At 42.5% G+C, this 23,340-nt stretch overlaps 1 protein-coding gene across 2 annotated transcripts in view; it reads left to right on the top strand.

Annotated features, from left to right (window-relative positions):
• The first annotated feature begins 1,254 nt into the window (after nucleotides 1-1,254).
• The window catches only part of SPMIP3 (sperm microtubule inner protein 3), a 56,178-nt gene continuing 34,092 nt past the window's right edge, over nucleotides 1,255-23,340 (top strand). The window contains exons 1-2 of one of the 2 annotated variants that reach the window (XM_085609267.1): nucleotides 1,255-1,353; nucleotides 10,285-10,354. In XM_085609267.1, the coding sequence (XP_085465393.1) occupies nucleotides 10,293-10,354 (62 nt within the window). In that variant the 5' untranslated portion in view covers nucleotides 1,255-1,353; nucleotides 10,285-10,292. Of the gene's footprint in view, nucleotides 1,354-10,284; nucleotides 10,355-23,340 lie in introns of those variants that run through there. The other variant, XM_085609266.1, reaches the window with a different exon arrangement.

The following is a 23,340-nucleotide window of genomic DNA, read 5'->3' as shown; positions in this document are numbered from 1 at the left end:
TCAGGGATGCGTTGTCACGTGGGTAGAAGGAAGGATGCTCACCTCTGCCATTTTAGCTGTGAATTGTGGGGCTCAAACTGTCCATATGCATATGTTGCTGAACTGTTTTTGATATTCGATACTCTTATGAGATGAGGTGATTCTATCACGATTTAGGTGTGTTATTTTCTTGTTTGTCTGGGAAAACCTCTATAAAAAAGTTTTATTTAAAAAAAAAAAAAAAGTTTAGACTCCTAAAATGGGATTAGTACATAGAAAACCTATTTTGAGGTCGCAAAAACACCAATTTTGTGCATCGCAGTGTTTATGGTGCAAACAGGTTTGTACACCATGCCCCAAGTTTGGGAACCATCAAAGAAGAGATTAATTAACATAATCTTGCCGGAGCAGAATTCACTCTTTTAAGATTGCAAAGAGCTGTATGGGCGTTAATAGAAAATTGTGGGAAGCTTCCCACGCTAGACAAATATAGATAACAGATGGCAGCATGTGTGAATTTTACAGGAGTTTTCAAAATGGACTGTCTTCGCCTCTGGTTAAAACCCACTATTGTATTCTAAGTAAAATGTTTATCTCAACCAAGTGTGAAAGATGCTGAGTTTAAAAGGCCTCGGGCAAGAAAAAGTCAGATTGCCTCTAAATGTTTTTCAGCGTTGCCTTAGTTATAAAAGCATGTGCTGTAGGGAGTGTCCATGTCTATGTCAAGAAGCATAGAAATATGCATACAATTTAATATATAAGGAATTCGTGTTTAGCACTGTTGACATTTTTATCTAGACAACGTGTTTCTTTTTATTTGGGTACAATAATAGATAAAACAAATAGTTCATATCAGAAACACGATAGAAATAGGAAAGATATGGGGATGTTGTATGAGCAGCAACAAAAAAAGTATTTTGTTATTTTCAAAAGAGCAGAAAAACAACATATGGTCTTGTAGAGATGCTATTTTTATTAGGACAAGTATAAAGACTAGGCTGTTAGCTTTCAAGACAAAATAGATCTCTGCCTGTGGCAATTATAATATAAAATGGAATTGATAACCACCCCCTTATCGCACTTACAGTGTCTTCGTTCACAGCAACTGCTTTAACTAACAATGGATGAGTTCAATAGATATATTATCTCCTCAAGGGCGTAGAGATGGTTTGCCCTCCAGCTGTCAACCCCGAGTTTAGAGTTAATACTCACTGTCAAACCTGAATGGAGCTTGAAGAACAAAGCCTGTATTCCCTGTCCCCATAGTGAATGCTGCGTCACTGCGGCTCCTCCAACAAAGGCCACCTATCCAGTTACACGCTGAAACGAACTGAGGCAGACGTATTTCGCCTCAGCTAACAAAGAGGTGCTCGGGTAAGTTTTTGAGTTTTGTTATGGTTTGTGTAAATAGGTGTCTTTTATAGACCATAACTGACCTATCGCTTGTAAATCGCGTGCAAACAGAAAAGCGCTACTGAAAGACAGGGTTTCTGCTTGCACGAATGTCCCGACCTGTTAAAGGAGACACAGTGACTGGCTCCTGGGGGAGGAAGCGGATTGGGCAGTGATATGGATTGTAATTCTCTGAGTGGGCAGCCGATCTTTGTAGCAGTTGGATGTATTCACCACTGAGGCGCTCGGCCTACAGCTCACTGTGGGGCTGTCAGCTGGCTGTATGTCAAAGGTCATCGTATTTCAGCCAAAGACACTAGGGGGCAGATTTACAAGCCCCTTGCGCCACTTTTGCGTCACGTTTCCCGTGTTAAAGTGACGCAAAAGTGGCGCAAGGGGCTTGTAAATCTGCCCCCTAAGATGTTCTGGGTCATGCATAATACGGTTGTCTGCAAGGCCTGGACTGGCTACAGGCCCTCCTCTGGACGTGGGGCCGGTTTAAATCCATGTTTTTGTTTATTGTGGAATACCTGCATTGACTGCCAAGTGTTGGCAGTTACTCTGCAGGTGGAGGCACCCTCATGGTCTCCACACTCCAACTTAAAGGGGCCGGAGTAGAGTTTTGTATTACCCCTTTGCAACTATTTTCTTTACAACTGCTCATTGATTTCCATTTTTGCAGACACAATACAAAAGAGACGATTGGTTTTATGGTTTTCTAAACTCAGAAGAGCAACGACAGCCCTCACTTTGACTTGAGACGTTGTGCAGAAAATAAAGGATTTTTGGAAGGAGAGGCCCTGCCGTGTTTACCACTCACCCTGACAAAATCTATGGCAAACACCCGACGGGTGATAGGGCGTGTTACCGCCACAGAGAGTGCACTATTGAAGCTGTGTAATACTGTGCATCGGCAGGTGGTTCATCTCTGAGTCAAATGAGGGAGATAACCGTTTGTATTCCTGGCTCCAGACAGCTTCAGCCCTGTGAAGCACCTTGCACCGTCAATTCATCACAAAAGTACAATAAGCAGCCTTGAGAGAGATAATGAGCTTTGGGTAGCCATCTTCAGTCACTGCCTCGATGCATTTTCCATGATTTTCCATCACTTGGATGGACTGGCTATAAAAAATAGGGTTATTAGTTAAGGAGGGTAAGTGCCCACCTCAAGCAATAATCACAATCTTTGTCAGAGTGAACTCTTACGGTCACTAAATTAACCTGAGCTCAACCCCTTAGCAGCGGTGGCACAGAGTAGAGAGGCTTAACTTAGAGGCCATGTGTAAAATATTAATTCAGTACTAAATTAGTAATAATGTCAAAATACAAAACAATAAATTAATTAGAAAAATAGAATAACATTTAATAAACAAAACGACACTGAACTGACAAAAAAATTCCAAAAAGGAAACCGGAGATATGATTTTTAAAAATGTTAAGTACAAATAATTCCAAGAAGCACAAAGTGCCACTGATAGTCAATGGTCAGAGTACAACAGAATCTAGGTGCACTTTCACAATGACTGAAATGGAGCACGGTTCGCATACGCTAACCAGATTCCTCCTTTTCAAACTTTTTACCTTCTGACTTTAGTTTATTAAGCTCTATCCACCAAGGAAGTACAACTGTAAAGACTGCTAGGACCTCAGGGAAGGCACTTAGAGACTCACAGGGTGGTGAGCATAGGTCAAGAGGAGGGTCCAGTCTAGGTCCAGTTGGGCTGTTGCAGGAAAAGGCCTCTTGTAGTTGGTTGTGTCCCCCATAGCTTTAAGAGGAGGTCAGCCTTGTGACACTTGGAATCCACTTCTTTGTCCTGGGTACCAGAGGCAGAGCAGGTCCAGTCTTCTAGGCTGTTCTCAGGTCTCAGACAGCTGATTCAGTCCTCCACCTGATCTGCTACAGGTCCAGGAGTGTTTTGAAGTGGGTGCCTGGGGGTTCAATATTTAGGCCTGGCACAGGCTAGCTGGTGGGAATGACCCATGGGTACATCAAAAATAATGGGGTAAAGGTTCCCCAAACTAACCCTACCCACTTTGGGCTTTTTCAAAATGTTCAAAGTCTTAGGCCACACTAAAGTTGGGCTCTGGGGTTTGGAGAGTGAGTGTGGGAAGTGCACTATAGTAATCCTAGAGTCTTCCCACCTCCAACACCATAATCCAGCTTGAGGCTGTCCTTGTACCCCCAAGAGCTCAGAGACAGACATCTGGCTGAACAAAGCTAAGTTTCCAGCAACTAGACATTGGATCCACAAGAATTGTTGCAGTATTCTTTCCTTGCCCTTCGAAGTGCACCCACATGTCATATGTGAAACTGCAGCCGACCTGTCAAGCAGGTTTGACACTGCAGCAGGATTTGACACTAATGTCAAAAAGAGACCCGGTGTGATTGTAGAATGCCTGGTTGGGGGATAAAAGAGGGCCTTATCCAAGGGTCAGCTAAAGTTTGCCTGTGACAGAGGAGGACTCTTTGAAGTGCGCTGCAAATGTATATGAAAAACCCCAGCTGACATGTCAAATAGGGTTTGATATTCTAATGTCAAAAGGGATGCTCACAGCCACACCCTACATATTCTGTCAGATTCAGAGGGGTCAACTCTGCCCAGTCAGGTCAGCTTATTGTTGAAAAAGTCCCACTGTGAAAACTGGAATTACAGATTATGTCTGGTATCACTGGAGCTCACTCTGTCCATCTCAAGTTTTTGCCCCCTGGGATGAGAAATAATTATGCAGACCCAGGGATACAAGGTCATTTTTTGGGTGGTTAGCCCTAATTTCTAGGACTAACCGAATCAGATTTAGCCCCTGCTATGGGCAGGGGTAACTCTGAGCAGGAGCTGCGGAGAGATGTGGAACAAAGGTGGGCAGCGGTCATGAGGATGTCTGGGAGCAGGTCCTTGTGTTGCCTGTTTCTCTCATGGTGTCGCCGGGGGTCGGGAGGGGGGTTGGTTTGTGCCAATGCCTGGAACCACTACTTCATTTTGCCAGTTGTTTTACTGTGGGCCGATATACACCTGGCAAAACTGGGACCGGCTTTACTGCACATGCTAATCCTAGATGTAGGAACACTGGGCCACTTGCATGTGTGCTGAGCGGTAGTCCCCCGCTGTGAGAAGTTGGCCTGGTATATGCTGTCCACTAGTTATAGTGGGCACCTTGCACCAGTTCAAACAACCCCTTACAGGTGATAGGTTAAAGACAACCTTATTTGAAAGCTATACTAGTGGTAGCTATGGAGAGCAGCCTTCAGGCTAAGTCTTGGAGGAATGTAAAGCAGATTGTTTTACCAGTCTATAATTTCTTGAATGACCAAATGAAAGGAGAACCACACCAGGTATATATATAAAATATATGTATTTATTACTAAACACACCCTACTAATCTCTTTGTGAGGCTAGAGGTCAAAGCACATATGTTACACTTAATATATCACAGTAAATTAGCACAATATACGATAGGCCCCAGGGCGAACTAAACCATATATTAAGAAAGTGGTGTAAGAACCACGACTTGACTAGACACAATACCTAGATCCGGTAGAATCACTGGGACCCCAAGGAACCACCCAAGGTAGTGACACAGGGGACCCATGGGCGACGTGTGCAATGTGAGAACACAGCCGCGAGCTCTGTTAGCTTCTATGGGGAAAGCCGCGGTTGGAATTTTAAAGTTTAAGAACACTTAGAGGTGGACTGGGAACAAACCCTTTTGGACTTAGATGATTCTAGGGCCAACACCTATGGGAGCACTGGAGTACTCGTGTTACTTCACCCAGGGGAGCCGGTTGCATAGGTGTCAAATGGTGTTGGGTCGCGTCGTCGTTTCCAATGGCGAGATTCTGCAAAGTGCTGCTGCTGGGAAGAGGAGAAGTGTCCGACGAGATCCAAGCCTGGTTCGAAGATGTGAAGAACCTGAAAGCAGAGGGGACAGAGTCTGGGTCACTAGCCAGTGACCAGGGGCACGATAGTCAAATGCCCACCGATGTCGGGTGCTTCACGTGCGAGGAGGAGAAGCTTGACTCTTCAGCCACGATAACCAGGAGGCGTTGATGACAACCAGGAGCTGGATTCGAGCTGTCCCATAAAGGATGTCGAGTGCTGCAGCATCAGTGCCCAGATTGGATACAACAAGCCTTGGCAACAGCAACTGACGCAGGAAGAGGAAAGATGCTTCGGTGCGGACCAGCAAGGTCCTGGGGACTCCCCAACCGAAGGAGAGTCAGGGCACGTCTGGAGCAACCAGGTAAGCCCAATTAATGTTAAAGTTTCCTTCACAGGGACCCACTAGTCAATGGACCAGGGATCGCAAACGTACCTCGAGCAAAAACACAAAGTGCTGGCTCACGGAACACTCATGGAGTGCAAGCCAGCAATCTTTGGTGGAAAAGGTGCTTGGGGTCTGGGCTACAAGTAACCCAATGCAAAGCCTCAAGGGATGTTGAGAAGCTAATGCACTTGCAAATGTGCACGTGTCCAGTGGTTCCAGTTCCACGGTACCCACAAGGGCTACGGGTCTCAGCTTTGCTGGTGACTCGGGTCAGCCTCTGGGAAGTCTGGAAACCCACCTCTTGTGTTGCAAATACTTCGGAGTCTGGCGGGAGCTTCGGAGATGCAAACTGGTCAGATGTGTCTTTGGTTCCAGCCTTGCAGGGGAGTAACTCCTTTACTCCAAGGGAGATTCTTCAGTCATCTAGTTGTGTAGATAGTCGAAGTTCCAGGATTTCTGTATCAGAGTTTCGTCCAGGTGTAATCTAAAGTCCTGAAGCCAGGGCTTCCTTTCTTATCCCCAAGGAAGGGGTTGGACATCCTCTGGGGACCCACCTATGGGAGGGTCAGGAAAGAGGGGTGGCTACACCCATTTCCTTTGTCCAGTTTCACACCAGAGCAGGGGCTGGTAGCCCCTGCAACTGGTTTGAACTGGACTATGCACAGGGACACCAAATGGGCCCCCAGTGCTGAACTTCAAAGCACTCTTGGAGTGCACCCATCCAGCCCTAATCCACTAAAACCTGCCTGGGAGGTGATAACACCTCCCTGTGACAGGAAACTTATTGTCCAGGCCTCCCCTGCCGGAGTTTCAGTCAGCAGCAGGAGGCCAGACTTGTGTCTGGGGCTGGCAGCATCCATTTTGTGATGCCAGGGCTCTGTTAGCTGGTACCGGGTATACCGGTGCTGTCATATCTCTCCCTCTAGAAGGGTGGGATCATACTCCCACACCAGTTACTGGTGTGGGGGTATGATTCCAAGGTGTTTGACACCAAACACAACATGTTTCTGTGCAGCCATCCCAAAGTTAGCATTTACCGCGAGGTTATAATGCACTTAAGAGTATATGGTCAGGCTGCATCACAGACATCCCAGGAAAATATATTCCGAAGGCTGCAGAGGGGCTCTGCTCATGCATGGGCACCCTCTCACATAAAACCATGCACCCTGACTTCAGGATTGATAAGGCCTGCCATAGGGGTGACTGATAGGTTTATGTGTGCAGTGATATAGTGAACCTATATCTCAGTAAGGGGTGCATGCACCACCTTACCCAAGCTGCAGTATCAGACCTGTGGTGTCATTTTGGAGGGCTTCCCAGGGGTGGCATAATACATACTGCAGCCCCTGGTAGGCCTCTGGGGTACCTATGCCCTGGGGACATAGTATACCATATACTAGGGACTTATAAGGGCACCCCAGAATCCAATTTGGAGTGTACCTAAGGTACAGGGAATCAATTTAGAGAGGAAGCAGATAGGCTGGGGTCCTGTTTAGCAGGGCCCCAGCCAGACTAAAGTCAAAAAACAGTGAAACATCAGCAAAAAGTGAGAGTAACCATAAGAAGCAGATCCTACTCTCCTACACCCGCTTTGGTCAACTTGAATGGGCCCCTAAGAGTTTATACTGATCTGACATATCCCTGTTACCTTTGGGGGCCAGAGGGCTCCTAAAGGTAGAGGTACAGTCACTAAATATACTCAATCACTTTGGAGCACCAGCAGGGTCTGTGGAACCCATTGCCCTCCACCACTGTCGCCCGGTGGAGACTGCAGTTCTTCGACTATTTTTAATAGACTTTGAAAACTGCACTCTTTAACCATGGCTGGGGTCACAGCTCTCATTCAGTAATAGGGAAAGCACTGGTGGCTCCTAGGCAGCAGAACTCATTTACATTGAGCTCCATCGCAAGCAAAGTAACTCCATGCAAAGTTGCTTACACTTAAGATTCAAAAGCCTGTTACACAATTAGTGTAAACAGCCACCATAAAGAAAATACACAAATAGAAGTTTCAATAATTATATGAAAAGAACACACACAAGTTTGAAGTTCATAAATGTTAGTGGTGGTTGTGTGCATTAGATTAAGGCAAGTATGGGGGGCCAGAACCATTAGTCAAATCTTGGTAGAACTTAATGCCTATTTACAGCCTGATTTGTAGGGGGTTCCCCGAAGGAATTCTTAGGGAATCAATAGTAGCAAACACTACTTTCTTATTACCAAGTGTTTTTATTAATTTCTCCAATAACAAGTACAAACAAACACAGCTCCATTCACATGTTGATTACACAGTTCATGCTTATCTGTCACCCATTCGTACATTTTCAGTTTAAAGCAAAAGCAAATCAGTCACAGATAAGCAATGAGTTAGCAAGTGAATTCACTGTCTTCCAATGTTCATCGGTGAGCGCATGATGTTGAAGTCTATTACATGTGTAAACTTGTGGAAAACAACACAATGGTCCTATCCTGTGTAGATGGAGCATTTCACGTTGAGGGCCTCCTTTTTTCTTTTCTCGTGTGGCATGTGTTATCTGGGTCACAGTATTGGGGGTGGGTCAGAGTGTCTCCAGCTCCTTCCTGGGTGTCTGTGAGCACGTTGTCTAGCTAACCCGGACACATGTGCCCATTAAGGTTCCAAGGGGGTGACATGGCACCTCGTTTTTACGGCATCTCAAAGGTTGTCAGCATCTCTGTCCACCTGTCCGAAAGGGGTGTCTCTGGCCTCCTCTAGTTGAAGGGCCGCTCCCTCCACAGATGCCCAAGTGTTCACCTCTGCCTGTCATCTACTATGCAATGGGACCTCGGGGTGTGAAATGTCTTTCCAGACAACGCCTAGTGCAAGATACGCAAACCTATCCCTTATTTTCCGCTTCTATCGACATGTGAACAAATCCAGTAGGCACGCCATGCAGATATCTCGTCTACCAAGGGTTCTCTCTAAGTGTGCCGCCACTCTCTCCCACAAAAAGGAAAGATCAGCGTCCTCTAAGGCACATCTGGGGCAGTGTTGGGATTGTATTTGCATTATCACGTTGAGCCTGTGGGGGGTGAGTTACGTCAAATGTAAATAGTTGAATTCTGTGTAGAGTGGAGTGTCGTACAGTAGTGTGCCGTAGAGTGTGGTATAGTAGAGTAGAGTGGAGTGGGGTAGAGTGGAGTGGCATGTCGCAGACTAGAGTGGAGTGGCATGGCATACACTAGAGTGGAGTGTCATGTCATACAGTGACATTTCATACAGTGTGTTATAGTGGAGGGGCATAGAGTGAAGTGCGTTGAGTGGCGTAGAGGGGATTAATGTAGAGTGAAGTGGTTAGAAGTGCAGTGGCAAAGTGGTGCAGAGTGGAGTGGCGTAGAGTTGAGTGCAAGGGCGTGGAGTAGTGTTAGGTAAAATCGCATACGATAGAGTGGAGTGGCATGAAGTGAAATGGAATGATGCAGAGTGGAGTGTCGCAGAGTGTTGTAGTGTACATTATCGCAGCATACAGTGTCATGGCGCAGAGTGGAGTAACGTAGAGGGCAGTGGTGTACAATGTTGTGGGATAGAGTATAAAGTGGAGTGGAGTAGAGTGGATTGGCTTAGAGTTGAGTGGCGTGTACAGTGTTGTGGCGTACAATGAAGGGAGGTAGAGGGGCGTGTCATAGAGGGGAGTGGTGTGTCGCAGAGGAGAGTGGAGTCGAGTAGAGTGGAGTGGCACATTGTAAAGTGTGTTACAGTCGAGAGGCATTGAGTAAAGCGGCGTAGAGTTGAATAGCAGAGAGTGAAGTGGTATGGAGTGGATTGGAGTGGCTTAGAGTCAATTGGCATAGAGTGGAATAGCATAGAGTGGAGTGGAGTGGATTCCCAGTTGTAAAATACTCAGTGTCCCTTCCATACATTTTTTAGACATAGATTGTGAAAGTCCAGCACAGGAGAGGCGAGTGAGTTTGATTTTTCATAATATATTTAATAAATCAGGAGTAATGTCTTATGGGAGAACCTCTTTCGGATACATATATACTTTCGGTATTCCTGGCATTTTGGTGAATCTGAATTTGGTGGCTCAATGGTTGGAAAGTGTGGTTCTTTAGGTGGTGGGCATTAAATAACATTTGTGATATATATTCCCTATACTTGTTGCAGTTTTAAATTGTAGCGTTGCTATAGAAGCTGTATGTGTGTGCTAAATATGAAGACATTTTGAGGAGTTGTGAAGATGACCGCACCACAATGAACTGTGATGTTTTCATATGTAACTTATGTGTGGGGGTGCAGTTTTTAAATATGGAAAAATAGCTCAGTAGTTTAATGAACGTACTGCAGAGATTTATATGTGACCACATGGTGTGTAGTTAGATGAGATCAATTCAGTCTTTAATCATTCTGAAGTTGCAAAAAATTACTAGGATAGTAGTAACAGCTTTTATTTCCCAGCATTAAGAAGTTATACAACTGTAATTGCAAATTATATATAAATACAATACTCAAATGTAGCACAATGCAAATACCTGCAAATAACACAATGTCAAATGGCTTTGTGCAGGGTACAGACAATAATGCTAAACATTGTATTTAAAAATAAAGTGTAAGGCATAATCCTTACCCACTCCAAAAATAATGTGCAATTAGTTTATTCTCATTTAAAATAGTGATCCATGTGTTCGTTTCAGGAGCAGCAATGGCAGGATCGGCTACAGCAATAAAACTAAGGGAATTTAAAGACAGGACTCCTAATTTTGGGTAAGAGGTTTATGTGTTGGAGCTATTGTGGCAATGTGAAAGAGTCAGTATGAGAGACAGTATGAGGCAAAATGCTTCTAAGAGTTTGTCAGGCTTTTACATTAAGGCACTAGTGATACAACAGTGATATATTTGACACAAAGTACAATAATAATGCTGGGAAATGCTGTGTGTCACAAAGACCTTCAGTTTAAGGGCTGATTGCCCCACCATAAGAGGTTGGGCTCCGAAAGCCAACCAGGACACATGGCAGTAAATCCTATGCACTGCAGAATGGTGTGAAGAGTGGCAGGCTGCCACCATGAGCCTACCTGCTTACTCATTCCGCTCCTGTCCTTTATGGCCTGTCCATGCATGAACCAACATGGATGTCAATTGTTCCTTCTTCAGCTGTGTTTTATATCTCAAGTAGATTTCAAATCACGTAGAGCCGGTTGAGACCACCAACCTATGGTATTCGATAACCCCGGACTTCTTGAAAATCTTTAGGCACCGGTATTTATTATTTTACCAATGAAGCGCTGAGGTTTGGAACTAATTTACTTTTTAGGTCTGTCAAAGCCATCCTCTTGTGTTCAATATACTGAGAATGGTTTTTGGGGCAACTTATTTCAAATCATTGGCTTGCTTGGGTGAGCCCCCTTCTGCCACTGGCTTGAGATGTTTTAAATTGCATCTTGGATCAGGCCAAAGTTGTATTTTCTTTCTGTTGCTGTTGCCTGTTTGGTGAACACTTTCACATAATAGGAAGTTCTTCCATTAGAAGAGATCAATGACATTAGATCAATAGCAACTAAATCAATTCACAATATCGAATAATAAATATTGGTTACAAAAATATCACCGTCCTATACTTAACTGAGAAAAAGCAAATATCGGTAACCAAAATATCACAAATATTGTTGCCTTAAAGTCAACATATAAATTGTCAAAACTACAGCAATACCCAATATCAACTACATTAAGGGCCTTATTACGAGTTTTGCGGTCTGACCGCCCAAAGACCGTGGCCACGTCCTCTTGAAGACCGCAGTGCAGGCGGTCTTCCAACCACCGTATTATAAGTTGACAACTGTGTCTGCAGTGTGGCTGTGGAGGTCTTGCGGCAGTGGTGAGTACTTTTCCACATGTATCGATGCATGTGTGAGTATTTCGACTGCATATGCGTCGATTTCACACATATGCATGATACATGTGGATAAATACCACCTAACCATTGCCGGAGTCTGACCCATATGTGGCCAGTCCTGGCGATGAGTATATGGTACAAAAAGGACTTACCTGCAGATCCCCACCGACAGGTTTATATCCCACGGGGTTAAGATGCTGCTGTGAAGGGGGGACCTGGAGAAAGGGATCCACATCGACTGCTGTTGGAAATAACAGAAAACCTTCTTTTCTGCCGACCTGAAGCTGACGGTTGGACCACTGCAGTCAGCTCTTCAGAAAGCCAACTCGTAATATAGACGCGGTGTAGCTCTCTGTACCGCCCTATGGCAGTTGTTTTCCCCAGACCTCGACCCTGGCAGTCAGCGGTGTGCTGGCAGTGTCGGAGGTTCAGCCACGGTCTTTGAAAAGGCAATACTCCCATCTCGTAATACGGTATTTGGACCGCCGATCGGACCATGACCGCGGGTACGGTTGTCCATGGACCACGAAATTTGTAATAAGGCCCTACATACATCAAATAAGGACATTTCCATACTAAACATTAATATAACAGACATTTTATGTTTTAACAAAAAATATAGATATCAATATTCTCACAATGTTATGACAATTCCATATCGCTAAAATAAACTTAAAACATCCCCCATAAAATGATAGATTTCAATACATCAAAATATTTTCTTAAATATATATTTACACATGCTAACATATAAACATTAAATAAAAATAACTGTAAATATATACATAAATACATCCAAAATAACACAAAAAAAGAAAATGTATTCAACATTATAAAATAAACATTCATTAGCGTTCACCATAAAAGGCAATAACTGACCAAAAATTCAGACTGAAAGAACACTAACCAATAAAAACAAACCGTATAGAAAATTAATGGATATAATTACATTAACAATAAATCTAACAATATAAAAGGCAAACAAAATGTGCTTACTTACTACATCCAAAACTACGAAAGTTGCAAGACGACAATACTCTGCCAGATTTGCCTTAGACAATCTGAAAACTGAGGTATAAGAATACATACAACTACCTTCTAAAGTAAACAAAATATTTATGCAAACTAACGTATAAATTAATCAATTAAAAACATAAAATAATAAATAATTAACAAAACACTCTACTTCTTTTATTGCTTAAACTGTAGACACTACCGATACATTACTACAACAATGACAAACTATTAATCAACTGAAAACTATAGCAATCACATACTTTGAAAAAGGTACACAAAAAGAAAGTATATGAATAATATTTCTAAATGCCAACTCACCCTAAAACGGTAAAAATAACATTAAACTTCCTCAGCCCCCAACAGCTACCAACCAGCATTCATATATAATAAAACTAAAGCAACTTTCCCCCCTACAGATAAGAAGCCACCCAATCACATTACAACACCCCAAATAGAAAACCAGAAAAAAATACTGCAATTATCAGCAAGAAAACATATATAAATATAAAATAAGAAACATGTTCCACAACTTTATATGTCAATAATACAAGTGATATAAACTTTTTAACATTTAATTATTTGTATTATTACTCTATTTTCAGACATCTTGACATAAAGAGCAAGATACATCACATCACAATAAGGAAGCCAATTACTCTCTCACTTCAGCTACACCTACTGCCAAGAAAGTACAAGCAAGGAAATTATCAATTGGAAATGTACTAAATATTACTCTAATGCTTGCTATCGGAGGGCGACAACAAAAGATGATGTTATTATTAATGTAAAAGAGCACAACCACCCTCCAAATGTCACCCACATTGAAGTAAAGCATGTACTACAAGATTTAAGGGAGGCAAGAACTAGTTTCCAAGAGTCCACAACTGAAATATTAAAAGATATACTCCCTAAATACCCTGATCACATCACAGGACAGCTACCAGCTATACCCACCTTAAAACACGTAGGGACTCATTACGATGTCGGACAGAATCCCTTCCGCCCGAAACCGACTCGGTCATGGGACCAACCGACACCCGGTCGTCGGTCCCAACCACCCCGTTATGATGCGACTGAACACTGTTTGGTTGCATTCCTATATCTTACTATGGGAGCATGCATTACAGCCGTAAACTGGCCGTAATGCATGCTCCCATAGTGAAATGGGAAGTGCAGTTCATCCCTGCACCCTGCTTAGCCAAAGCATTTTGATACACTGCCAACAATCTGCACTAAGGGCCTGATTACAATGTCGGTCAGAAACTAAACCGCCCGACTTCTTGTCAGAATCGGATCCGACCGACTTGCGGTCGGCAGTTCCTCCCGACCAATTATGATGCTTACGAACACCATTCGGAAGGAGCCTGTGTTTTGACTGACAGGCATCTATGGGGAAAATGGATGTCTGCAGAAAATCTTGCACCCGGTCGTGGATACCCCATGGTGCCTGCCACACTGTGCATGGTTTTTTAGGGGGGTCCCTTAGGTCCCCCCTCGGCCCCAAACTGGAAGACTCAGGATGAAGGGGGGCCTGCTAGGGGCCCCCAAAGTCAGTTTCCAACAGCCTTTTCATGTTGGACAGACCGAGTTGGAAAGGCTGTCGGAATCCGACATCGTAATCGGTCGGTCAGAAATACTGTCCATCGAGCTGTATGAATCGGCTCCGTGCGACTCGTATTCTCTGAATGCCGGTCGGAACCGATTCGTAACCAAACGGTTCCTCTTCCGACCACGAGCGTCGTAATCGGTCGGTCGGAAATGTTTCCAACCGAGTCGGGTGGATGGGTTCCGACACGGTCTAGGAGAATCGACTGTCGGTCGGAGGCTTTCCAACCGACATCGTAATCAGGCCCCAAGCGTAAAATATGTAACCCAGCCAATTTGCATTTGAAATTTATAAGAAATTATTGCACTAGCCTATTTACTTGTAACTGAGGTAGCTAACCACTACAAGTTATCTACAGAAAGTCCATTTTTCCAACAAAACAAACACAAACTAAGTCCACTATTGGACTATTTGAAGACACTTGGGTTGACCGACTTCACCTCTCTTGGGCACAGACGCCAACCCAAAATTATATAGACCATGGTGGAATGTCTACGAAAGCACCATGGCTCAAGAAGCCAAAAGCAACAACGCACTAGAAGGATGGCACAATGCCTTCAAATCTACATTAGGCAGAACCCAACCTGGAAGCAAACCTCCTCAAATCTACCAACAACTATGAATGGGGCAAACAGTTAAACCTAAAATTTGCAAACAAATCAATATAATGTACAACATGCTACAATGTAAAGTTAAATTCTTTATTAACAACAAGGGAGAACACTACTTAGAATCAATAGCTAAAACCCTACTATAAACAACTATCTATACAGTAACCAATAAACCTAAGCCAAAATTCAAACCAACATAACTAAGATTTTTAATTAAATATCAAACAAAATATTTTCATACACCAGTCAAAAAATATACAACTAAAATAGCAAATAAGACTGATGGATAAAATTAAGATGTGCCTTAATTAGTTAAAAAACGAAAAAGTCACCAACCAAAAAGCTCAGAATTACAAATACAATCAAATTGAATCGATTAAATACAATAAATAAAATGTAATTGAACAAGTACGAATCACATCAAATAAACATACATAATACAATATAGCATTTCCCACCCAAACAAATAACTTGAAGAACTTCATTTATATCCATGTGATCAAAAATATTATCCCCCGAAAATGGGAAAAATAACTCAAAAATATCCCTCAAAAAGTTGCAAAAATATAACTGGTCCATTTTAAATTCAACAAAGCAATCTAAAGTCCTGAGGTACCTTGGAAAACCTGAAAAAGTGTTAAAAAAAGAAACACTTCTGGAAACCTGAAAAATCAAAGGATGTAAAAATTAAAAATATTTGTTTACTAGAAACCAAAATGATTTCATTATTTTAAAAAAGCACAACTTCACACATCCATATGATAACTTCCAATCCGTAAAACCATGTAAAAAATCATACAACACCCACCCAAAAAAACCTGTCTTCAAATGTAACATAAACATTACAATAAAGATTTACAAAACACATAACATAGCAGTATATAAAATAATGATGACTTTAACTAGGCCTAACACAGAACATTAGTAAACAAAATAATAACAACTACAAATAAACTTTTCAAAAACTAGAAAGAAAGACTATAACTACTATTTACTAGTAGTCCCTAAATCCCTCTTACCTCCAAAATCCTATAGAAAACCTTTAAAAAGGTCTTACCTGATCTGACGACCAGAAGCACCTTTCCACAAGTCACTTCTAGAAAAGATTATGAAAAATTACACAAATAGACTACAAAAGACACTATCTCACCATAGAAAACATGTGGATTTAAATATAAAATATGTTTTAAATGTTTTAAAATAATGTACAAATGTTTAGAAAATGTAAAAACATGTCAATAAAAGTTATAAGAAAAAACCTCCGACTGTGAGACAGTGGAGGCGTGGGGTGGACTGGTGTGGAGCCCAGAAAGAACCCCTCTTCAAGACCCGAGGGTGTCCTAAAATTTTGGCAAAATTTGGGGCAAATGGTTTAACTTGCTGCCGGCTTGAGAGGTCCGAGTTATATTTACTTCACCGGTGCTCTTTGAGTCGCAGACAGCGTGCTTTGATTGTAATTCACTCCGATCATATGTATGATTTGCTATCGATGTATTGTTGTATCATAAATGCAATAAAGTTGATTATCAAAAAAACAATTTTTATGAAACTATGATATATTTATGTAACATATAAAATAATTAATACTATAAAAACAATGTAGTATTATTTAAGATATACTTAAAACATATTTCAAAATTGTTAGCAAAAATGAATGTGAAACGAGTGTATATATGTATAAAAAAATAAATGCACCACACTTAAAAATGTTTTAAAAAAATTAGGAATCTACAACTCTGCTAAAAAATGATATACATGTTTTAGATAATAGTAAAAAAGTTACTAAAATAGTATTTAAATAAAACAAATAAACTGTTTTCTTATGTGTACAAATACTGCAGCCCCGCTAAGCATTTGAAAAGTGTGGCAGAGGGGAAACAAAGGCATCTGCGCCATGGCAGGCATGCAGGGGGGCACATGGTGTGCCCCGTCTAAATGCATCCTCATGTTCCTGCATAGAATGAAATGCACAACATTGTAATTTCGGTCCCTGCAGGAACATGCTTTGATGTTCCCATTGAGGTGCCTAAATTAAAGGCACCACTATGGAAACGCCAAAGAACTGCCCGCCAGCGACATAAAAAGTCATAATCTGGCAGGCGGTCTGTTTTGGCTTTGGTGGTAAGGGAGTGAGGCGGCAACATGGCGGCGCAGTTCCCACACCGCCAAAGTCATAACAAAGTCATAACAAGGCCCTAAACCATTTTCTGGAAGGTGTTGGACTGTAAATGGTTACATTTACAATATTACCACAACACTTTAAACCATTTTGAGAAATATGTTAGACACTAGAGGGGTTACCGTGAGGAGATGCTTCCCGACTCACCTGATCCCCACTACCTACCCTACGTTCCTCTGATGCCTTCCTCGTCCTCTTCCCATCTCCCTCACCTGATCTGTGAAAAGAACTAGGATAAATAAAATAACCCAAAACTAACAAGCATTGGCATAGCCAATAGGCCTCGCCTTTGTGACAATATAAGTGTTGAGCCATGCAACAGTTGCATAACTAAATACTTATAAGGTCCCAAAAGCGAGACCTATTGGCTATGCAAAGCGGCCGTGCGGCCGTGAAAGTGAAAGTGATCGCGATCACGATCAAACATCAAAGCGGCCGTGTGGGCGCGAAAGTGAAAGTAATCGCGGTAAAGCGCGGCGCGCGCGCCCGCGCACATGCACTGTAGCTCTAGGCTGGCCTGGTAGCACTTTTTGGAGCCCTCTCAATAAGTCTCGCCAGACCAGCGCATGCGCTGGGTCAGGCGAGACCTAAAAAGGGACTACCATTGTCTCCAGCAGAGGGGAGGATAGCAAATCCCTACCAACCAATCCCTGAACTGGAAGGACTGAGAAAAGTGAGTCACAGCAGGAAGGGGACGGAACCATCAGAAAGAAGAAGAGCGTGCAGGGAGAAACTAAGGACCTGTGAGTGGAACGCCAGCAGATCTCACCAAATGGGTGCAGGACAACGCTGACTCTGACGAGGCTCCAGACTTGTGGAGTAAAGAGTGGTGGACCCCCATGGAGGTAGCTGACGAGCAGCCGCAACTCGGGAGAGTTGCGACAGATGCTTTCACATGAACGCGGGAAAGGGCGGGACAGCTTTAAGGGCAGTCAGGGTGGTATGGGTACACGGGCAGGTACACACAGCTGGGTGCTGGTATTGTGTTCTCTTACCTCGCCCTCTCTGTTGTCATTATTTTTTTTATTAAAGGACTCTTCGAGTTGAAGGAGTCCCCACTCTAGGGAAGCAGAACATATCCTAGGTTGCAGATTCCTTTACTTCTTCGAGATCCCTAGTAAGAGGGAAGGGTGGGAGAGGAAAGTAGCCAATAGGTGTAAGTGTTCACCCTCCTCTAGGTGGATAAAGGTGAACCTAGCCAGCGATCCAGGGGAAGAAAAACACTAAGGGCAGACAAAATTGCATGCACACCTATTCACTAAGAGTGAGTTATTCTGACCACAAAATCACCAACTATCGGGTGTTGTGGCAACTTCTAATTTTGTAAGTATTGAAGAAAGTACTCGTACCCAGTGGCGACTGGTGACATTTGAAAGTGGTGAGGCGTAAAATAATTGTCGTATTGCACTGTGGCGAGCAAGCATAGCGAGCGAGCCAGAACAACCTACCGGGAGGTTCGGGGGGGGGGGGGTTCATTACCCTGAGAAAATTTTGAAGAAAGTGGACAAAAATGGTGCATTTTAAAGCACATTTGAGAAATTCAAATAATAAGACATTTAAATGAATTTACACATAAAGTCAAGTTGGAATAAAGACATTAGGAGTAGAAATTACAAATAGAATTATCAAAACTTTCCCCGGTGCAGATGTTAAGATATTAATTCAATCTACTGTACGGATGAGACTGGACTATCAAAAGCTCTACTGCTAGGAATTCCCTACAGAGGTATAAAGATTAGGCACCCACTCCTCCCTCTCCAACCCCGCAGATGTATAAAGATTAGGCACCCACTCCTCCCTCTCCAACCCCGCAGATGTGTAAAGTTTATGCACCCACTCCTCCCTCTCCAATCCCGCAGATGTACAAAGATTAGGCACCCACTCCTCCCTCTACAACCCCGCAGATGTACAAAGATTAGGCACCCACTCCTCCCTCTCCAACCCCACAGATGTACAAATATTAGGCACCCACTCCTCCCTCTCCAACCCCGCAGATATACAAATATTAGGCACTCACTCCTCACTCTCCAACCCCGCAGATGTACAAAGATTAGGCACCCACTCCTCCCTAACCAACCCCACAGATGTAGAAATATTAGGCACCCACTCCTCCCTCTCCAACCCCACAGGTGTACAAAGATTAGGCACCCACTCCTCCCTCTCCAACCCCACAGATGTACAAAGATTAGGCACCCACTTCTCCCTCTCCAACCCCACAGATGTATAAAGATTAGTCACCCACTCCTCCCTCTCCAACCCCATAGATGTATAAAGATTAGGCACCCACTCCTCCCCACAGATGTATAACAGCTCTGCCCATGGCACTGTCATTTGCACTGAGGTTTCCGAGTGAACTACAGTTAACAGGTTGAGGAAGGCCTTATCATTTAAACACCCTCGATTTGCGGCTTAGGTGAAATAAATGTCTTATCAAGTCAACAAACTAAATAAAGTCTAGAATTTGAAAAACTGCTTCCTGATTAACCAACTCCCATTCAGCATTTACAAACAACCCCTCAGAAGCAGAACACCTACATTGACATCTTTCTTGATCGAGGTAACAATGTCACCGCTGAAGAAAAGCATATGCATCATTTGAACAAAAAGATTTCCTATAAAACGGAGACGACATTTGAAAGGAGAATTCTCTGAGGTTTTGAGCTGTGAGGAAGCTGTAACATGGACTGCTGAAGGAGGTCGGGAGGATCGTTTGTGTAGCAGCCCAAGGATAACGACATTCTGTGAAAATTGGGCATGAGAAAAAACAATTCGACCCCCTACTATCAGAAGGAGAGCTGAGGTGAAACAATTCCAGGTGCGCAGTCTGAATTCGACACAAACCCAGGCGCGCGTGAGAGGTTCATAAGGGCACTGAAACAATTGATTTGCTGCGTGGGTATAACTAATGACACATGCTGCTCGCGACCCCCCGAGACTGGAAGTTTGTCCTATGTCAGCTTTATCCCGCAAGGCAGGTTCTACAAGGGGGCAGTGGAGCCCCCTGGCCTACCCAATGCCCATTCAAAAGTAGTGCATTTGTTTTTAATGGCGTTTTATGGGTGCCTGAGGTACGCACCTCTAACTGCCTCACTCGCATGATAACCAGCAACGACGTGGGGTACGAAAAGTTCCTTTGTGCATAGCTGTGAAGTCAGCACAAATGCAAACTAAATACATTAAATGAAATATAAAAGTAACTCACCGTTCCACGGCCGGGTCCCGACTCCCGCCGTCCCACGCATTTTCCTGCAGCAGCTCTCATCAGGAGGAAAGGCACCCACAGGCAGAGCTCCCTCCCCTCCGCCAATCACAACGCTGCAATGGCAGCGTAGTGATTGGTGCCGTGCAGGCGCTCAGCGCCCCACCCTGGAGCCTAATCAGAGGCCCTTGATGCGCATGACTGCTTTGGTCAGCCCCAGGCCGACCAAAGCAGTCAGGTTCCACAACAGTGGGGAAGCCACTCCCACGCTGCCCTCAAGCGGGACCGCCCACCCTCCCTCCCACAACCAGGCACTTCTGCATTCTCGCAGTGCGAGAAGTAGAAACATAAAATGGTAGTTTCACCATTTTATATTTCTGCTTCTCGCACTGCGAGAAAGCAGTTGGGCAACGCCGCCACGCCCCAATGGGGGAGCCGCCACTGCTCGTACCACTGTTTTTTCATTTTGAGCCTCTGAGTGGCACCCTCTTGGCAGAAGTGGATGCGCTGAAAAAGAAGATAGCAAAGAAGAAGGTACAGAAAGCCACACAAGAGCAACCAATTAATGAAAGAGAAGCATTGTTATAAATCTCATGTTATAAAGATAATAAAAGATTCCACCATTAAGAAGCACATTCAGCCTCCTCGCTTCTTTTTCCGTGCAGCCCTACCCATTACATTTACTATTATCACTCCAGTCTCAACCATTTTGGGATGACATTGAACAATAAAGGGTTTATATTTACTATTCTCACTCCACTATTAACTATTTCTGGGAAGGTGTTGGATGTGCAAAGGTTTACATGTAATATTCTCACTTCAATTAAAACCATTTTAAGGAAGGTGTTGAACACTAAAAGGGCTATATTTAACTATCCCAACAGTAAAAACTGAAATAACTTATAACCCACTCTTACCTAATAAATATTTGTAATATAATTAACAGTACAAATTATAAGAAGAAATTATTACTTGTAATGGTTCACATTAGATAATTATACATATTAGTCAATATTATTAATAAACAATGTAAAACTTTTATAAGTACAACATAACGTCACACATTAACAGTAGGCAAACAAATGACAAAGTTACAGACATTATTTTAAAGATTCCTCCATTAAGAAGCACATTCAGCCTCCTCGCTTCTTTTTCCGTGCAGCCCTACCCCTTACATTTACTATTATCACTCCAGTCTCAACCATTTTGGGATGACATTGAACAATAAAGGATTTATATTTACTATTCTCACTCCACTATTAACTATTTCTGGGAAGGTGTTGGATGTGCAAAGGTTTACATGTAATATTCTCACTTCAATTAAAACCATTTTAAGGAAGGTGTTGAACACTAAAAGGGCTATATTTAACTATCCCAACAGTAAAAACTGAAATAACTTATAACCCACTCTTACCTAATAAATATTTGTAATATAATTAACAGTACAAATTATCAGAAGAAATTATTACTTGTAATGGTTCATATTAAATAATTATACATATTAGTCAATATTATTAATAAACAATTTAAAACTTTTATAAGTACAACATAACGTCACACATTAACAGTAGGCAAACAAATGACAAAGTTACAGACATTATTTTAAAATTCTGTATTGAAAATACCATGTATTATTTATTGTACATATATAACATGTAATCATTTTCGATTACACACATAAATATATTTATATTATGTATACAATTATGTATTTCTTGTGATTATAGTTGTAAAAAATAGATATAAATGTTAAATATACATTTTAAAATTAGTAAATATGTATATCAAAACTACAATTTTTTTAACATAAAAAGCATAGACAATTTTCAACATTAAATTCTTATTCCAAAAATGACAATTATTTTTTTTTTAAATCTCCAAGATTACATACACACAATTGTACATTTCTTATAAAAATGTTAAAGATAAATTACATGAAAACTAAAATTGTAATATTAATAAACAGATTAAAAATTACCATTTTAAAAATTGATTCATCCCTTGATCAAAATAAATATTTTTGAATATATTAAATAAAATTTAAACTTTTTAAATTACTAAAAATTTACAAAACATACTAACACAAAAATTAACATACAACTAAAGGAAAACACAAAAAAAACACTGATAAATTAACCCATAAAAATAACATAACTTTCAACAATATGTTTTAAAACAATAGTTTTTACAACAATATTAAAAACAAAACTTAAAACGATATTCTGATCTTCGATATTCCTGTCCAAGATATTTTTGACATCATGATAGTCTTTACCAAATATTTATGTATCACAATATTTTTTATTTTATACTTTGTCCAAAACCCAATTGAACCTCCGTGAAGGACTATTGTACACCTTAAAAGTACAGACATAACATTTTAGTCACATTAATTTATTCTTTATCTCATACATCTATTTTGTAAAAAAGCAACCTTAGCTGATATTTTTTTGGACTGCAAAAATGTTGGGTCACTTCACAACAAAACAAATGAATCACTAAAGATGCCAAAGGGCAATTTCTTTAATTGTGTCTATCAGTGGAAGACCCTTGGTCCTCCATCCCCACGGCCACCATCCGCACCGGCCCCTGCTCACCTGGACCGACATAAACGACGACGACACCATCAAAATCATGAACACCATCCACTTCGGATCTCCGTCAGACCCATGCCCATACCACATCTTCAACAAAGCCAGCACCACCATTGCACCACATCTCCGGAAAGCCATCAACATCTCCTTCGAGACAGTGAACTTCCAGGAGAGCTGGAAGCACAGCGAGATCAACGCCTTACTCAAGAAACCCAAGGCTGACCCCAAGGACCTCAAGAACTTCCGGCCCATCTCCCTGCTCCCGTTTCCGGCGAAGGTCATCGAGAAGACCGTCAACAGACAACTGACCCGCTACCTTGGGGAGAACAGCATCCTGGACCCATCCCAATCCAGGTTCCGCAGCAACCACAGCACCGAAACTGCACTCATCGCCGCCACCGATGACATCAGGGCCCTGCTGGACAACGGAGAAACCGCGGCCCTCGTCCTCCTGGACCTGTCAGCCGCCTTCGACACTGTCTACCCCCGCACCCTATGCACACGCCTCCACAACGCTGGGATCCAAGACAAGGCTCTTGACTGGACCACCTCCTTCCTCTCCGGCGGAACCCAGAGCATCCGCCTCCCCCCTTTCCGCTCCGAAGCCACCGAGATCATCTGCGGCGTACCCCAGGGCTCATCCCTCAGCCA

The sequence above is a fragment of the Triturus cristatus genome, chromosome 6, assembly GCF_964204655.1.
Source record: "Triturus cristatus chromosome 6, aTriCri1.1, whole genome shotgun sequence".
NCBI classification, from domain to species: domain Eukaryota; kingdom Metazoa; phylum Chordata; class Amphibia; order Caudata; family Salamandridae; genus Triturus; species Triturus cristatus.
Note: the sequence above shows the minus strand (reverse complement) of the source record. Positions and strands in the feature narration are given on the sequence as shown.